General features: G+C 40.4%; 4 protein-coding genes across 4 annotated transcripts; 2 read left to right on the top strand and 2 right to left on the bottom strand.

Moving 5' to 3' along the window:
* Nucleotides 1-111: 111 nt before the first annotated feature.
* LOC135501540 (protein FAM78B-like) lies at nucleotides 112-5,360 on the bottom strand. Its single transcript, XM_064793688.1, has 3 exons — nucleotides 5,032-5,360; nucleotides 3,029-3,142; nucleotides 112-2,788 (listed from the first exon to the last, which is right to left on the bottom strand). The coding sequence occupies exons 1-3, from the start codon at nucleotides 5,229-5,231 to the stop codon at nucleotides 2,014-2,016; spliced, it is 1,089 nt and encodes a 362-aa protein (XP_064649758.1). The 5' UTR covers nucleotides 5,232-5,360; the 3' UTR covers nucleotides 112-2,013.
* Nucleotides 5,361-5,613: 253 nt separating this feature from the next.
* Nucleotides 5,614-7,947, top strand: LOC135501326 (polyisoprenoid diphosphate/phosphate phosphohydrolase PLPP6-like). Its single transcript, XM_064793383.1, has 2 exons — nucleotides 5,614-6,038; nucleotides 6,253-7,947. The coding sequence occupies exons 1-2, from the start codon at nucleotides 5,699-5,701 to the stop codon at nucleotides 6,633-6,635; spliced, it is 723 nt and encodes a 240-aa protein (XP_064649453.1). The 5' UTR covers nucleotides 5,614-5,698; the 3' UTR covers nucleotides 6,636-7,947.
* A 703-nt stretch (nucleotides 7,948-8,650) lies between these two features.
* Nucleotides 8,651-14,629, bottom strand: LOC135501197 (peroxiredoxin-6-like). Its single transcript, XM_064793119.1, has 6 exons — nucleotides 14,468-14,629; nucleotides 11,192-11,348; nucleotides 10,833-10,973; nucleotides 10,186-10,259; nucleotides 9,828-9,900; nucleotides 8,651-9,301 (listed from the first exon to the last, which is right to left on the bottom strand). Exons 1-6 carry the CDS (start codon nucleotides 14,551-14,553, stop codon nucleotides 9,173-9,175), a joined length of 660 nt encoding a protein of 219 aa, XP_064649189.1. The 5' UTR covers nucleotides 14,554-14,629; the 3' UTR covers nucleotides 8,651-9,172.
* Nucleotides 14,630-14,735: 106 nt separating this feature from the next.
* Nucleotides 14,736-16,427, top strand: LOC135501195 (uncharacterized). Its single transcript, XM_064793117.1, has 2 exons — nucleotides 14,736-14,900; nucleotides 15,274-16,427. Exons 1-2 carry the CDS (start codon nucleotides 14,892-14,894, stop codon nucleotides 16,213-16,215), a joined length of 951 nt encoding a protein of 316 aa, XP_064649187.1. The 5' UTR covers nucleotides 14,736-14,891; the 3' UTR covers nucleotides 16,216-16,427.
* Nucleotides 16,428-16,431: the final 4 nt, after the last annotated feature.

The raw sequence follows: 16,431 nt of genomic DNA, 5'->3' as shown, positions 1-16,431 counted from the left end.
ATAGTATCTCCACTAAGCAAAGTATGAGTACATGTATATCAATCCTTCTGGCAGACTTTATGTTGGTCAGATCCAAATTTTGGGAGGTTTGCGGACAAAGACAACACCCAGTGATTGAAAAAAAGGTTTTATTGTATCAAATAACCAACAGTTGAACAGCAGTCATGGTTGAGAGAGAAAGACTCCAGGCACTGTCTCAGGTGGCTAAACACATCAATCAAAAGCCTATTGACATGACCTTTTGATGGAAAGATCTTGATCAGCATTTTCATCATAATTGATTAGTCATATTTTGTTTAGGAACACATTGTCTCAAATTACCCTGGAGGGGAAATGATCTGACAATAATAACTTGACACTAAAAGATGTAGAGCAATGACCAGTCATTTCCTAGAATTAACTACTCAAGTAATATAATGCCAGCAGTAAGAAAGGAAATTGTTACATCCTATGTGTTGACATATGACCATTTTGAACTGTTAAAAACTCTTGTAGCCTTGGTTAAAATTGCCAAGATATATATGTCAGATATCTCTAGATGATTGTAGATACAACTTAAATCAATACTGATTATTGTCTACCTTTACCTCCTAAACGGGTTATCAAAATATATCACACAAGCATATCCGTTCATTTGTCTATCATAACACCATTTTCCCCAAATTCAATCGCACCTTGCCAAATTGAGAACATCTAGTAGATAACATTGATGTTTTACATGTACAATGCATGTAGCTGTCACATTTGTCCAAGCAAGGATGATCTTGACATGAAAATATTGTACGAAATGGAGAGAGAGCCAACTTCAAAGTCTATCAAAATAAATATCTTTTGCAAAACTGAAATGCACTATTTTTTAACATCCTGATTGATATCAGATATCAGTTTTATCAAATGATTTCATTGGGGGAAAATACAAAAGGACGTGAAAACTCCAGATTTATATTCTATTTTGAATTTTATGAGCAATGAAGACTTTCGCGGGTCAGATCAGGCAATACAGAAGTCATCGACCACAGTGGCTCAAGAGTGCATCCTCCGACAGCAGACCTCATGTTCTGAGTGTACTTTAGGACTGATACAAAAGCCTGCAGTGAGAGGATGCAAGCGTTGAGTGATAGCCATGACTCACATGATCCATGTCATCCCAGGATTCATTCCAGGAAGACCCAGATTCCAACACCCTGCTAATATTACACGATCATGTTTCCCAGTATTTGTCATTCATCATTATAATCAGCAGTTGATTAGATGCAGTATCCATTTGGCCTATTACCTCATACATTCTCATGAGCACCAATCATGCATATTACAATCATGCACATTAGCTAAAACTTCTAGAAAATTTCAGAAATGTGGATCATTCCATTTCACACTCATGTCAGGAAAACTCATTAACATTTCCAAAGTAGACACATTTTATCAGCCTTTTCATACATGTATATCATAAAGCGGAATTCAAAATACCAGGAAACAAGCTCTCCGGCCATTCTATTGCGATGGTCTCATGAACTGCAACAGATGAATAGTATCATTTGTAACGTCACCTGATCAGTATCTCTGTGTTATCTTTGCACTTCTATAGCTTTTTAAAACCATGGTTTTCAGACTGTCAAAAGACCAAGAATTTATCACTCACTTCAAACAAATTCACCTCCCATACCACAAATTTTAAACACATCCACGTTATCACCATGACAACAGAGCAACAAATTGTCAAGGTTATTATCAACCCTTTATGACCATAACATCACTAGCCATAAAAATTTCAAGTTAACATATGACTCGGAAATTTGTCTTCGATCAGCAATAAACGACATAACTCATTAGTCATATTAAAATGGTTTAATACTGAGCCGTATATATCAAACCTGTGTTGTCATGGCAACATTTAAGGTCAAGGTCAACAATATTTAGGGTCAAGGTCATGACCATGTATGGCAAGCAGTGAAAAGAGTAATAGCACCTTGTGTATAATACAGTCAATGGCCAACCAATGCACGAGAGAAATACTTATTCGCATGCCCGAATACCTGTCTCCAAGCGATGGGGATGTTTCGGAGTGATGTGATTTTTACGATTGTGCCGTAGATTGAGAAATGCTTCCAGAGTTTGTACTAATTCTTCATCATTGCTCGGATGGGTCAGCACGTAGTCTCCATTGCGGGTCTTTGAGATCATCGACTTGGACATGAGCTGAGATAACCAGCTATACCTCTTGAAAAAGACCCGATACTTGAGGACAGTCCACTGAGGTGGCACAACTATATTCGCCGACCCGTCCTTTTTTGACCGCCATATCAACGTTTGTGCCGAATTTGCATTTGGCGGATGAAGAACATGTTTCGGAATTACTATATTGGTATCGAGGAAACAGTCTTTGGACTTTCGGCTAAATTCATCTTTGATCAAACAGCACCTTTTTCCAATCTCTGCAAATGGATTCACCGCGATTTCGACGTTTGCTTTCCATTGCATTGTTTTCAAGACATAATACTTATCCAGTGTCACATTTTTTGCCACCAGCCAGGTGTAGAAGTTCTGATGGCGACGAACATTTGAAAGTTTCGGCTCGTAACTTGTGCACTTTTGACTCGGAACTGCCCAGGTGACTTGTGGGTAGAAATTGTCATGCATAGAGATCTTGATATCCTGCGATTTGGTCGTTGGTCCATTGAGTGAGTGTAACTCACGTCTGGAGGACCCGTACCAGGGAAACTGGCTCCCGTCTGAGTCGCTGATCATCGGGAAGTGCCCCATCTCAATCTCAGGGAACTCCCAGCTAGTGCTGAAATGAAGGGAGTGAATTAGTTTACTGCAAACTGCCAAACTTACGAATTTCTGCCAAATTGTTGCAAGGATATCCCAATTAACCTAGCTTTGAGAAAATGAAAAAATTTATTTTTTGATTGGAAGAACCAAAATAATTTTAGACTAAAAGTACTCCCCCAAAAAACTTATAATAATGTGAAAAAATCTTTTTTAGAACCTTTTGCAAAATTGGAGAAATTCGAACTATATTACTTACTATCCTTCCTCGCCATAGTAGTTGTAGAACTCCATGTTGGTACAGCCCTGTATAAAACCAAACTGCCATTTCTCATCTTCTTTGAGGGGTGGAACTGTTATCACTGCGCCTGCTCTGGAAGATATCAAGAGGAACAGTCATGAGTTACAGCAATGGTGATGCCTCTAGCCAACCCCTTAACAGTGGCAGCCATGCACCATGACTGAATTTGCACAAGAATTTTTGAAAAGTCATGCCATTAGCTTAATTGTGTACAATAGCACTTTTTTTAAATGGTCAACCGAACTGGTGCCTTAGAGACTTATATATTCAGTAAAAGAGAATGTTTACCCCAATATGAATGTACCGTATGTACAAAAATAGCAATATTTCTACACTTGGAGAGTTCTATTCATCTGTCAGTCTATTTAAATCCATTCTACCAAATGAAAACCCATTGAGATGAAATTTTATTATCACTTTCAATGAGATCACACAATCCGTGCATGAAGTACAGTAGAACCTCTCTATTGAGGACACCCTGGGGACTGACAAGTGCTGTCCTTAATAGAGAGGTGCCCTGATTAGAGAGGTCAAATTGAATGGAAACAACCAATTCGGGACCAAAACTAGTGTCCTCAATATAGAGGTTGTCCTTAATTGAGAGGTGTGATCGCTAAGGGAGGTTGTACTGTATTTTGTGTCACAAAACGGTCAATCACATATTCAAAATATGACATATTGAAACAGTTTATCAGGTCACTTTTGAGTTAACTTCGCCAAAAGTTAAGGGGGCGGGGCTTCTTTACAGAATCGATTCTGCGAACAACACAAAAGTATTTTTGTAAAGAACAGAATTCATACAACGCATAGTCGAAAGTGTCGTTTTAAATTTGACACACAAGTCAATGGTCCAATTTGATAAGACTATCCTTATCTTTGTCTGGCCATGGCATAAAGCTAAACAACTACTGTTCCACTGATAATACCACAGACTTAGAGACAACTATCAAATCATTGAAACAAAACGAGCGATGATCTCTCAGATTAAATGTTCAGACATCGGTCAATGACCAAGTGGTGAAGTGTCCAGGGAAACATGACTAGTACCCTGTCATCTTTCATAGAATATTCTAAAACGACTTGACCTCACCAAATGGTAGTTTTCCAAATTTCTCATCTCATAGTTTATACTGATTTTAAAAAGTATGCCTAAGATACTACTCACAATAGAGAAGACTTTATCTCAACAGGATGTTAAAAGCATTTCATGTTTGCCCAGTATGCCCAACCATTCTACCTTGCTTTGTTTGACAGGATGCACCAGGACAAATTTGACCAGTTTATCAAGCCATTTTTCATGTTTTATGATCTTATCATCAGTCGTTAAACTGTGATGGTCCGCTTCACTTGTGATTTACTGAACTTTGTTTAGGAGACTACCTGGCATACAATGGCATAGCGTGGGTCATTGATGGAAGATTTACCCTCGTTGAACTCCCCTAAGTCAAAGACAACTCCTGAACATTTTTATATTAAGTACACATGAATCACCTATCCACCAAGAAGACAACATTTCTTTCAAGTAACATTACTGTATAAGCTGATCTTTTTTAAGATTCAGTCCAAGATACGAGAGAACTCGGGAGTGTGGCCACTTCACCACACATTCCAAATGATCAACAGGCTTTGACCAGAGGTACGTGACCTGAGAATACGGGTACCGGACCTCTACCTCTGTAATCTCCTCCCAACCCTGTTCTTTCTATACCTGACTAGGTTAGACAACCTAAAACATTAGAGAAACTGAAAAAAGAACTGTAAGTGGTGTCATTTCATGGAAGCAATCACTTCACAATAACCAGAAGAGGATGATGCGATGCAAAGATGACTTGGCTTGGTGAGTCACTCATCTGTTATTTAGTTGTTGATAATGCAAAGCTGGCAAGGCAGGTGTTCCTGAAAATTCAAAGGTTTACAAACAAAGGGGAAAATCGACTGTCAACTCAGAAATATAGTCTTACCTAAAATGAGGTGTTATGTATCGAAGATATTCTTTGTGCTCCTCAAGAATCGTTGGTTTTTCATCAACCCCTGCCACCACTTTCTTCACAATTAGTCTATGCTTTCTGTCAGTTGTTTTGAACTCATCATCATACACCACAACACAGCCATCAAACAAAGGTGTTTTCGCCCCTTGCTGCGTGCTCAGAACGAAACCCATGCTCTCTGGATGTGTCCAAGCATCAAACGTTTCTGTCTTGACAAAATCCAACGTTATTTTCGCTTTTAATTCAGCATAATCAGTGTTTAATCCTCATCTGAAGTGAAACACAACTTCCCCAGATCACTCTCCAGGGGGAACCCCTACTTCCTGGAAATCACGATTGTGACGTCATTTGCGGGATTCCTAGTCTAAAACCCAGCACGTTTATCCTTGATGTTTCAAAAGTTTCTAACTAGTATGAAGATATTATGACGGTATATTAGACATAGTTTAGCAAATTAGTTTTGAAATACCAATTGAAATTAAAATTTAATCAATTTTGATTTTGAAGATGAAAAGTATTACGCCTGAATTGGAGAGTATAGCTAGGAGGGCTTCCCCGCTCTGGAGTTAATCAGTTTTGTTGAAGTTGGCTCGATAAAAACGCAAATAACTCAAATGAGCTAGATATAATTTCATCCAAAATGGAACAGGTAGAAAATGAATCAGTTGAAGAACACAAAGAGCCGCAAATGTATCAGAATGTTTCCAGTGATTGTTCCAAAAACGAGAAAACAAACTCTAAAAATCAACCAGTTGAAAAACATGGCGGATTTGCTGAGAGATTTATTGACTTTGATGTGTCAATCACTTCCGATTTGGCAATTTGTGCAACGAAAGACTCCTCGTATGGTGCCCTGAGACCAGTCATGAAGTTGCTTGAGATCAGTTGCCATGGGATACCATGGCTGTCCGTGACCGCATTCCTGATGTACAAGACCAGTGATGTTCATTGCCACGAGATTCTCGTCAATTTGCTTACCGGTGAGATTTCATCCTGATACTGTTACTGTACATCCTTTTCTGTTGTAGCATCAGCATGTCATCTTTCTTTCACAAGTTACTTTCAGTCGGACTCACAGTGAGTAGGTCATGTTGTGTTGGCATATACAAAATTGTTATCCTCTAAGTCAGTTGTCGAGTTGATGTTTATTGAAAAGAAAAGAAATTTTTCATTGTAATTTTCTTTCTATTTCAGCTCTGATTCTTGATCTCATTATCAGTGGCCTGCTGAAAGCTGCTGTACGTCGTCGACGTCCCATTCACAACAAAATGGACATGTTCTTCACTATATCCGTGGACAACTACTCTTTTCCTTCTGGCCACACATCGAGGGCGGCCATGACCGCATACTTCATGTATGACGTTTTAGAATTTAGTCATTTATCTGTGTATGTTTTAATCTGGGTTTGGGCGATAATGGTGAGCATATCTCGAGTGATGTTGGGGCGGCATCATGTGACCGATGTGGCAGCAGGTTTTGTCGTTGGATTAACACAGTACTTAATAATTGTGGCTTATTGGATACCGCAAGAGACTTGCCATGAGTACATAATAAAAGCTCAGGGATTACTTGGATGATCAAATTTTTGTTGGTTCCTTTTGAACTTAGGAAAATTCTTGTCAATATTCCAATTTCTGATGCACTTTCAAATGGTTAATGAGTTTTGTCTCGTAGTACCCTAAAATGCAAGGTTGTCTTGCCAGTCATGTCAACTAATACTGCATGCCAGATGAGTTTAGCTGTGATGAATTCAGAAATATTTATTAACCTCCTAGCCTTTCTGAGGAAAAGGTTGGTTCCAACATGTGTTTATTGATAAATCGTTGCAGTTTCAAGAGAAGTAACAAGTTTGGAGTGTACGTCTTTCTCTATAGTGTTAAACAGTAAGCAGCTGTAATCCAGCATGTGTGACTTTGTTACATTATTTTCCTCTGTCTGTCTTTGTGAATGTCTTTTAGTACCTCACTTTGTTATCCTTGAATTCAAGTTTTCTTTGAATATGTACTTACATTAAGATATGCTCTTCACTTCATAGGATCAGTTACACGTATAGACGACTATAGAAATGAAAGATTCAGGATAAGTTGCAATGGATCATTAATGTGGCTTAAATTTTAAACATTGAGTAAGATGATCAAAAACAAAAGCGGTGTTTAACATAATTGAATTGAAGATGGGACTATTGGCATGAGCTAGGAAGTCAAATTGGTGGTCCCATAGACAATCAGGAAATAGGATCTGGTCTGTCTTAGTGCTTAACTATTCCTTGTACAGGTGTGAGGAGTGTCGTCATATTGTTAGCTGAAGGCAGTGGAGATTCCTGTTGCACTCAATCTGACCAACCTGGCTCTTGTCTACTAGTCCCCCTTATAGGAATCGTTGTATTATCAGTCGTAAAATTTTAAGTCTGTCATGTCTGTAACTAGTGGAAGACTGTGATGTTGTCTTGCTTTTATAATGACACCTGTACAATCATGTCGATACTGGTTATGATTATGGTTTTTTGAAAATGGATGCAAAGTACTTAGCAGTTGATTTCTTTGGGACCTTTTAAAATGACTTCAAGGTGTTTGATTTGTATGTCTGCAACAGTTCTGTGGTTGTGTATAACTTGACTCACTTACCAAACACTCAGGGTAAAATGATATGTTTTTGGATCTCAATCATTGCTGTTGTGCAAAATGATATTGAAGTCCAAAAAGAGGTATTGGGTCCTCCACCACGGTCATTGATTCATGTATTTCAAAAAATGTGTCTCTATTGAACATGTAGTAATCAATGTGAATGTCCGGTTTTGTACATGTGCTGCACATGTACATTTGATCCACTTGTTGAGCAGGTGGTCACTAACTTACTGATATGAAATAAATTCCAACTCAATCACTAAAATTGGTTGTGTGTGCGTGTTCCCTTGAGTTGTTTGGAAACCAGATGTAACTCGTCCTTGTATTTGATGACAACCCGGTCCGAGAGCCCAGCAGCAGCTTAGCCTTGTTTTCAATCACATCCCCACCTGAGGGCCCATCAGCTGCCAGCCAGATTGCTTGATGATCATGTCAACAGCCGCTGCCATGATAAAGGAAGATGATGTCAATGTTCTGTCATAGGCGTGGACACCAAGAGCAGCAGTTACATGTGTGCTCCCTCCCCGATACTGAAACTTACAATAGACTTGCTGAAAACCTTTGTCTTGTGAAAATTGAGGGTTGCTTCTTGAAACCCCTTGCCCCTTTCGTCCCTCAATTTGAACCAACCACTCAGAATTCCGGAGTCACAACCACCCGTCGGTCCTTACCACTGAGGAACATTTTCACAATGGTTGCAGCTCTGTGATAGCAGAAAGTAACATTTTCAGCTACCACGCCAAATCCTCTGTTGCCAAAGGTCTCAAGACTGGCCATGAAGATTGTCAGTCAATTAGTCATGACTATTGGTCGTATTTCATCTGTCCAGTGACGGACAAGTCATGCTCCTAAAGCCGTCACTGGCTGGGGCTGCTCCACAAAGGAGATTCTTCACAACAGGGACAGTTGAGAATCTCAAGGGAAGCATTGTTTTCATGAAAGATACCATAGAAAACAAACGAAATGTATCAGTTAGTCTTCTACTTTATTCATTCCAAAAATAGTGCATTATGAGTACCAGAATTCTAGTCGTACAGAATGAAACTTGACTATTTCTTTATTGTAACTTGTATATGAAAATATATCTGTATCTAAAATATACAAATATCTAATGGTGAAACTAATTCTTACTTCTGATTCTTAATTTTGACACTTAATAAAAAACTTATTTAGCACCTGCATAATTAACACATTAAGTAACTTTGAAATCATGAATGGAACATCACGAGGATAATAACAACTCAAAGCAGTTTTCTTGGAACAGATATTATGCACATTTTCAAAGCGACACAGATCTTTAACTGCGATAATGTCTCATTAATGCGTGGAGCCTTCAAAACTAAATTTTAAGCGTTGAGCATTATAACATCATTTCCTAGTACATAGCAAATAATCCAGAGCAGTCTACGTCTATCCAGTTACAAGGCAGAACGGAGTTCATCCAAAGGTGTCAGATTATCACTTTAACCTCCCATCGTCTCATTCTTGCCTTATTTATATTCTGTGGTGAACCTAAGGTACCCTTTCCCAGATGGGACGTCCACCTTGCGGTGGTTGGGGAAGATCTTTGTGGCCTCCTCGGGAGATAGACTAGGCACCACCATGGCTTCCTTACCAGGCTGAAAAACAAACAGAAATAAGTGGCGAGTGAGGGTCAGCAAGATAGCTGGCAATACCCAATCTTTGGTGAAAGGTCTTGACTGAATAGAAAACAGTGCTGTCATCTGTTGTTACAGGTGTAACCAACATGGAACTTAAAGGGAACTGAAACTGCCAAGCCAGTTCGTATGACCTCGTTTTCATTTCCCGCGTATCGGGTGATCAGAACGAGGCATGAATGAAACATGGCGCCTAGCTGTCAATCATTGATTGACGTCACTACTATGGAATTTACTACGAAAACTCATGAATGAAAGATCGCATGACTCACGTGATTCTCACATGATTCTCAATAATAACAAATTGAACTGCGCATGCTCGGGCACTGGGGGCGGAGCTACAAATCTGAACTCGAATAGGAAGTTGGAAGTTTGACTTTCTCGGGCGGTAAAAGTTGAATAAATCGCTCGGCGGTTCCAGTTCCCTTTAAAGGGATCTGTGTTGAATGATAGAACTGAGGGAAAATTTATGTTCACCATAACTTACCGTCCAGTCCACTGGTGTTGCCACCTTCTTTGTTGCGGTCAGCTGAAGAGAATCGATGACCCGGATGATTTCACTGAAATAATAATACCAGTCATTAGAAAGCACCAAACAATATTCCTCTATACTACTTCTCCATGGACTATTTACTCCCCAAATCGCTGAGTTTCCAACCAAGGTCAAGCCATATCTGTTTCCTTCAATGAAAGGCTAGGATATCTTTAAACTTTCATGTTTGCGGTCCTTTGACAGAGATTCCTTATTCTCTGCAGTCCGTGGTGGTGCAAGGGTATGCTGAAGACCTGCTTGTGATAAAACAACTCAAATGAAATCTACAATCTTGTTTCAATTGTTCACTTACTCGAAGTTTCTTCCAGTAGTAGCCGGGTAGAGAATACTAAGCTTGAGCTTCTTGTCAGGGCCGATGATGAAAACCTAGAAGGAGGGGTTTAGAGTTTTAATTCTGAAAGGCACAATTCATCCAGGGTAAAACACATCGTAAAAGAAGGTTGACCTGGTTACACTTGTCAGAAAGTTGTAGAGTGACTATGTAGCAGATACAACCCAGCAAATTTCCTCATACCAGTGTACCTGTTTCTGTATAGCCGTACTTGAAAGAATGGGTCACACGCCATACAATACAATGACATGCAAATGTACTATGCAGCTAAAGTCAGTGCAGATATAAGTTACTGAGCAATGGACTGTTATCAGTGCCATTGCAACCTTTGGAAAAGAAGAATTCCTCTCAATTGATGAGGTAGTTAGTCTTAAGTCATTGTGAACATAATTGATGATTTGTCCGATCATAAAAAGATTTGGGGAACATAAAAACACCTCAGTTGCAAAGAAAACTGGGACAAGACAAGGACTTTCGCTTTTTAAAGAGGCCTATCAAGCGCTTTGAGCGGCCAGTTAATGGTTGGATACTGCGCTATATAAGACTCGTATTATTATTATTATTATTTTAAGTGAAGGAAACTTATGCTGAAAGATGTCAATCCTTACACATCGGGCAGTCAAAGGCATTCCTGCAGCATCCTTCTCATCAGGATCAATCATGCCAAACTTGACGGCAAGGTCTCTCTCCGGGTCAGCAATGATGGGGAAGGGGACCTCTCCAGTGCAACCAGCAAACTGCATGACGTCCTGGAGAACAAAATATGATAATATCGTTTATTTTGAGAGCAAGCATGAACCATGTGTTCTTGGGTATTCGCAAACATTTTGGTGTATGCAACGAAACAAGTCAGATTCGTCAGCTCATGAAAGGATAATCAGCCTTGTTATCTATCGAATGCTGAACTGGGATAATGTGAGTAGAAGAGCAAGTGGGCAAACAGTGAACATATAAGTCATTGTGGTACCTTTCCCCATCCTTTGTGGCTCTTCAGATTATCACAGGAGAGAGCAATCAACTTGACTCCACGCTTTTCGAATTCTTCTTTCCTCTGGATGACCGCTGCGATCTCAGTGGTGCATACAGGAGTGTAATCAGCTGGATGGGAGAATAGAATCGCCCAGCTGAAATCAGAAAAGCAAATTCTTTAGAATGTTTGAAATTTTCAAGGGACAGTGTGTCCACTGAACACTGGTCTTTGATAAGGTTGCCAAATGTGACCCGTCACAGCAAAACCACGCGCAGGTCGCACAGAGGACGAGCCTATTGGTCTTTAGGTAACAGTGGAACCTTCCTTAGCGACCACCTCCATAGCAGGAAATGACCCCTATTTCCTAAACAGTATATGCAGTATGACCTCTCTATGTAATGAGTATCGGAGTACACCTGTCTATGGACAGCATTTATCAATGATAAGGTTTATCTGCTTGAATAGAATGTTTTCAAGGCCAGTCATGTTGAAGGGCAGAACAGTGACTTGTTATTGGGTGATATGAATAAAGACTAGCAAATGCTTTTACTTCAATTTTGTACAGAAAGACCTAGTGTAAATGTACATGGAGTTTTAGATAAAAGCATTTGCTAGTCTTTATTCATATCACCCCATTGTCACGCCCAACTCAACTTAATCATTTCATCAAATTCTGTCATCGTCTTTTCTTCTTGCTATCTTTTGTCTCGCCCTGATGACATTATGTGTAACCACTTTATTGTATTGCATGTCAGGCATGCCTGGGTTTACATAATGGTGTCAAAGAGTCAAGGTTCCTGATTTCTAGAGGACTGAGAACAGTCACCTTGTCCTTTGAAGCTTTTGTGGTAATATGCAAGGGAAAGACTTGACAGTGCAGATTGGGCCAATCATATTGCATAATCAATAGGGCATTATGTGGGTAGGGGCCTACATGTTGTATAAAAAATGACCATGTTATGCGCAGACCTTGGTAATCATGTTATAACACTGAATTAGGTTATGTCATAGAGACAGAGATAACATACAGTAACCTGTCAAACTTGTGTTTGAACCTGTCTTGAATACAACCAAGGTCCTTTCGGTCGGGTTATTCAATCTGTCAGATTGATCCTTAGACAGTGAACGCCTTAGCCGACTTTGGACAATGCCATAAGATTTGCAAATCAACGATGAATGAAGAAGTCGTTGATCCTGCCTATACATGTATTGAGAAAAATTAAAGAACCAGAACCAGTTTGGCTAAACTTTAGAATCCCTGATCGGAAATGACGTAGTTTGATCGCATTCAACTAATAAATCCATTGAACAGTGGTGCTTGGTTAGTCAACCGATAACCTTTTTTTGGGGTGTGATCGGGGATTGTAAACTCGTTCCTTTCGGCCAAAATATGACTTAGGCAATTATGCTATGAGGCTAACGATATAAATGAAACGGCCAGGGGCCATTGTGCTCACCGTAAGTATTTTTAGTAGACAGTTACAGAAAGTGCTACAGTATGTAGGCCTCTCATAATTTATACATGCATCTGTGACCAGTTCAGAGCCGGCCCTGGCCAAGTGGTGAATCCGAGACTTGTGGTTCCAAGCTTGTAGAGTCTAGGTGAAAATGATAGTGAAGAAACGTGCCACTCCATGACAATGGTCACGGTGAATATATTTTTAACTTTGACCTCAGTGACCCTGACAGGTAGGTCAAATAACAAACCAGGGTGATATGTGATGTAGACACATCCACCTGACCATAACAATTTCATCACTCGTTACACTACAGCAATTGGCAAAAAACGATTTCCAAGATGGCCGCCTAATTAAATCTATGGCACCAAATAAATCAAAAAATGAAGAAAATGTAAGATAGAACTCAGAAAAGAAAAAAGGAAAAGATGAAAAATAAAAATATTTTTGGCTGTCCTTGACCGGGGTTTGAACTCACGACCTTTGGATTGCCACAATACGAGGAAAAACCCACAAAACATGCAATTTCGGCCATATTTGAATTCCGATCTGGCTGAAACTTGGCATACAAATAGTGGCTTCTTAGATGCATCATTACACAAAATTAAAACTCTTTACATTGAACAACGACAAAACGTACCAAGAACGGTAAAGTTTTCAACTTTGACCTCTGTGAACTTGAAAGGTGGGTCAAATCAAAAACCTGTAAGATATGTGATGTATCCTTGCTGGGAGTACCTACCATGAAACTTTTATCAAAAACAAATCAGTAATAAGCGAGAAATCACACTTTTTGAGTTTTGAGTTTGGGCCCCCTGGTGGCCAAGTCAATAATCAGACCGAACCAAAATTCAGTGTAAAAGGTCAACTGACCTAGGGGGTCATTTGTTCAAAGTTTCAAGTTCATAACTGTTGCGGTTGAGAAACGTGCCATAGTTACACTCAAACGGCAAATTTACGCCATTTGACCTCTGCGACCTTAAAAAGTAGGTCAAATCCAAAAAATCGTGCAACATCTGAGGTAACCTTGCTAGGGGTCCCTGCCATAAAAATTTCATCAAAAACAATTTGCTAATAAGCAGGCTATTGCACTTCTTACTTTTTCTGTTTTGGCCGCCTGGTGGCAAAGTCAAGAATCAGATCAGGCTGAAATTCAGCACCAGAGGTTATCTGATATAGGGGGTTATATGTACCAAGTTTCAAGCTCATAGCTTTGGTGGTTGAGAAACGTGCCATAGTTACACTCAAACGGCCAATTCACGCCATTTGACCTCTGCGACCTTGAAAAGTAGATCAAATTAAAAACCCGTAAGATATATGATGTATCCTTGCTATGAGTACCTACCACAAAAGTTTTATCGAAAACAAGTCACTAATAAGCGAGATATCACACTTTTTAGATATCCACATTTGGCCCCCTGGTGGCCAAGTAGAGAATCAGATGGGACAGAAATTTAGTGTCACGGGTCATCTGACCTAGGGGGTCATGTGTACAAAGTTTTAAGTTCATAGGCCTAGCGGTTAAAAAACGTGCCACTGTTTTTGAACTAGGATACGACGGACGACGACGACGACGACGACGACGACGACGACGACGACGACGACGACGACGACGACGACGACGACGACGACGACGACGACGACGACGACGACGACGACGACGGACGACGGACACTGCGGTATCGTATAGACTCCCCTACGGGGAGCCAAAAAGCTTGTCGACGTACGTGCTCGTACACGTAAGATTTCTGAACCTCTATAAATTGTTAATATCTAACCTAAGCGAAATTCAACTTGCCCTATTTTCTATTCTTACCTGTCAGCAAGCCATTCGTAAAACTTTATATCACCTGCAGAGGATTTAGCCTCAAAATTCGGGAAAACCTCACCAAGATTCACCATGTTTGCAGCAAAGGGAAGATCCGGGATAAGAGCGAACTAAACGAAACCGAGGTTCAATAACGAATGAGTGACCGTGTGGTTAAATGTACTAATCTTGCGCACATTTACAAAAGGTACTTCAGGTCTTCTCTTACAACGCTTTTGATTAAGGTGCGCGAGACTGGCGCATTTTAAAGGAATGCCACGCCCACTAGCCTAATACCATTTGTCCCCGCGTGGAGGCGGTTGAGTCACTCTATATTTTCACGGTTTCTGCACGTTTCTGCACGTTTCAATACGGGTGTATGTCTTTGTAGGACTTTGTTTTGTATACACCCACCTGTTTCTGATCTTAGTCTATGATGCAGGTTTGTTCACAATTATTCTGAACAGGAGAAGTATCTCCCTGAGTCCCTCTGTCTGCCATGCCAGCCATGCGCCAGTTGTCCTAAATTCATTGGGCTTGCCAAAGCAAAGGGAAGGGGATGAGTCGCAGGCTCGACTCCTCTTGCACACATAAGTTCATTCATTGGTTGGTGCCCACTGAAAGTCCCTGAAGCTCAAGATGGGGAATTCGGTTCGAGGGGACAGCACTACAAGAGTGCCAAAAGGCCAGTTCCTAGTCAATTGTGGACATCCAACATTCAGGGTAGAGGGCAGCTGTACCACATGCAGCAGAATATGTCGTTCATTTCTTATGGCTGGCTAGCTACCACCATCATTTTATTCTGTACTTTCCAGGCTGTCTGTCAAAAGTTGGTACAGAAAGGCAGCCTTCCTTTGAATCGGAGCAGCCATGCCATGACTGTAGTCGGGAATAAACTATACATGTGTGGAGGGGAGCTCCTCCCTCGGCTTCCCATAGACGATGCCCTCCACTGCTATGATTTTGAGGAACAATCTTGGGAACAAGTCCGTGGAATGGGAGTAACCCCAGGTGGGAGGATAGCTCCAACGATGTGCACCGTAGGCTCAAAGTTGTATCTATTTGGCGGCCGGGTTGGCGTTGACATGAGTGAGGGTGCCAAGAGTGACCTGTTCAGTTTCGATACTGAAAAGAATTTGTGGATTAACGTGGCACCCAACGGAACTCCTCCTTCCGTCCGTAGTTTTCATGCCATGACGTCAGCTGGAACGAAGTTCTATGTCTTTGGTGGTTGTGGTGAACAAGGACGTCTGAATGACTTGCATTCTTTTGACACAGAAACCGATACTTGGGAACAACTTCCATCATGTGACGACATCAGACCAAGGGGAGGATGTAACATTGCTATAATTGATAACAAACTCTACATTGTTTTTGGGTTTGCTGGAGAAGAGCTCAATGACATGCATGAACTCAACCTTACAACCTTGACTTGGTCAAAGGTTAATCTAGCCAACCCAATTCAGCCTCGCAGTGTCTTTGGGTTAGTTTCTAGGGATGGCAAGCTCTTCATCTTTGGAGGAGAAATAGCCCCAGCAGAAACCGGCCATGCAGGAGCAGGGAAGTTTTTAGATGAATTATGGTGTTTTGATCCAAAGATGAACGAACTGAGGAAACTCGCCTTGACAGGTGCCACCCCAACCCCCAGGGGCTGGTTCCCAGCTGCTGCTACTGATAGTGGCTTTGTTCTGTTTGGGGGACTGAACTCTGATAATGTCAGACTTTCAGATTTGTGGTCAATTGAGTTTCCAAATTAATCATCTGAGATTCTCTCAGTGATGTAAACTATCAATACACCATCTAACTTCTAGGACAATTCTGTAAATTACCATGTATGATCAACAACTGAATAAGTAATACTACAAATGATTTTATACAAATATGCGTTTATTTCTTACCGTATCCCAGGCATATCAGGCAGTGACAGATTTCCAACCAATAAAATGTAAATAAAAGAAACGTCTTTTGTTTTG

This window comes from Lineus longissimus, chromosome 17 (assembly GCF_910592395.1).
Source record: "Lineus longissimus chromosome 17, tnLinLong1.2, whole genome shotgun sequence".
NCBI classification, from domain to species: Eukaryota; Metazoa; Nemertea; class Pilidiophora; order Heteronemertea; family Lineidae; genus Lineus; species Lineus longissimus.
This window is presented reverse-complemented; position numbering and strand designations above follow the sequence as displayed.

Excerpts from the sequence above, each read along its gene's own strand:
- LOC135501540 (XM_064793688.1), bottom strand. The coding sequence starts at position 5,231 with ATGGGTTTCGTTCTGAGCACGCAGCAAGGGGCGAAAACACCTTTGTTT. Across the intron at positions 3,143-5,031 it reads TACATAACACCTCATTTTAG|AGCAGGCGCAGTGATAACAG; the intron begins GTAAGACTATAT and ends GATATCTTCCAG. Across the intron at positions 2,789-3,028 it reads TACTATGGCGAGGAAGGATA|CACTAGCTGGGAGTTCCCTG; the intron begins GTAAGTAATATA and ends CCTTCATTTCAG.
- LOC135501326 (XM_064793383.1), top strand. The coding sequence starts at position 5,699 with ATGGAACAGGTAGAAAATGAATCAGTTGAAGAACACAAAGAGCCGCAA. Across the intron at positions 6,039-6,252 it reads TCTCGTCAATTTGCTTACCG|CTCTGATTCTTGATCTCATT; the intron begins GTGAGATTTCAT and ends TTTCTATTTCAG.
- LOC135501197 (XM_064793119.1), bottom strand. The coding sequence starts at position 14,553 with ATGGTGAATCTTGGTGAGGTTTTCCCGAATTTTGAGGCTAAATCCTCT. Across the intron at positions 9,901-10,185 it reads ACTACTGGAAGAAACTTCGA|TGAAATCATCCGGGTCATCG; the intron begins GTAAGTGAACAA and ends TTATTATTTCAG. Across the intron at positions 9,302-9,827 it reads CAACACCAGTGGACTGGACG|CCTGGTAAGGAAGCCATGGT; the intron begins GTAAGTTATGGT and ends TTTGTTTTTCAG.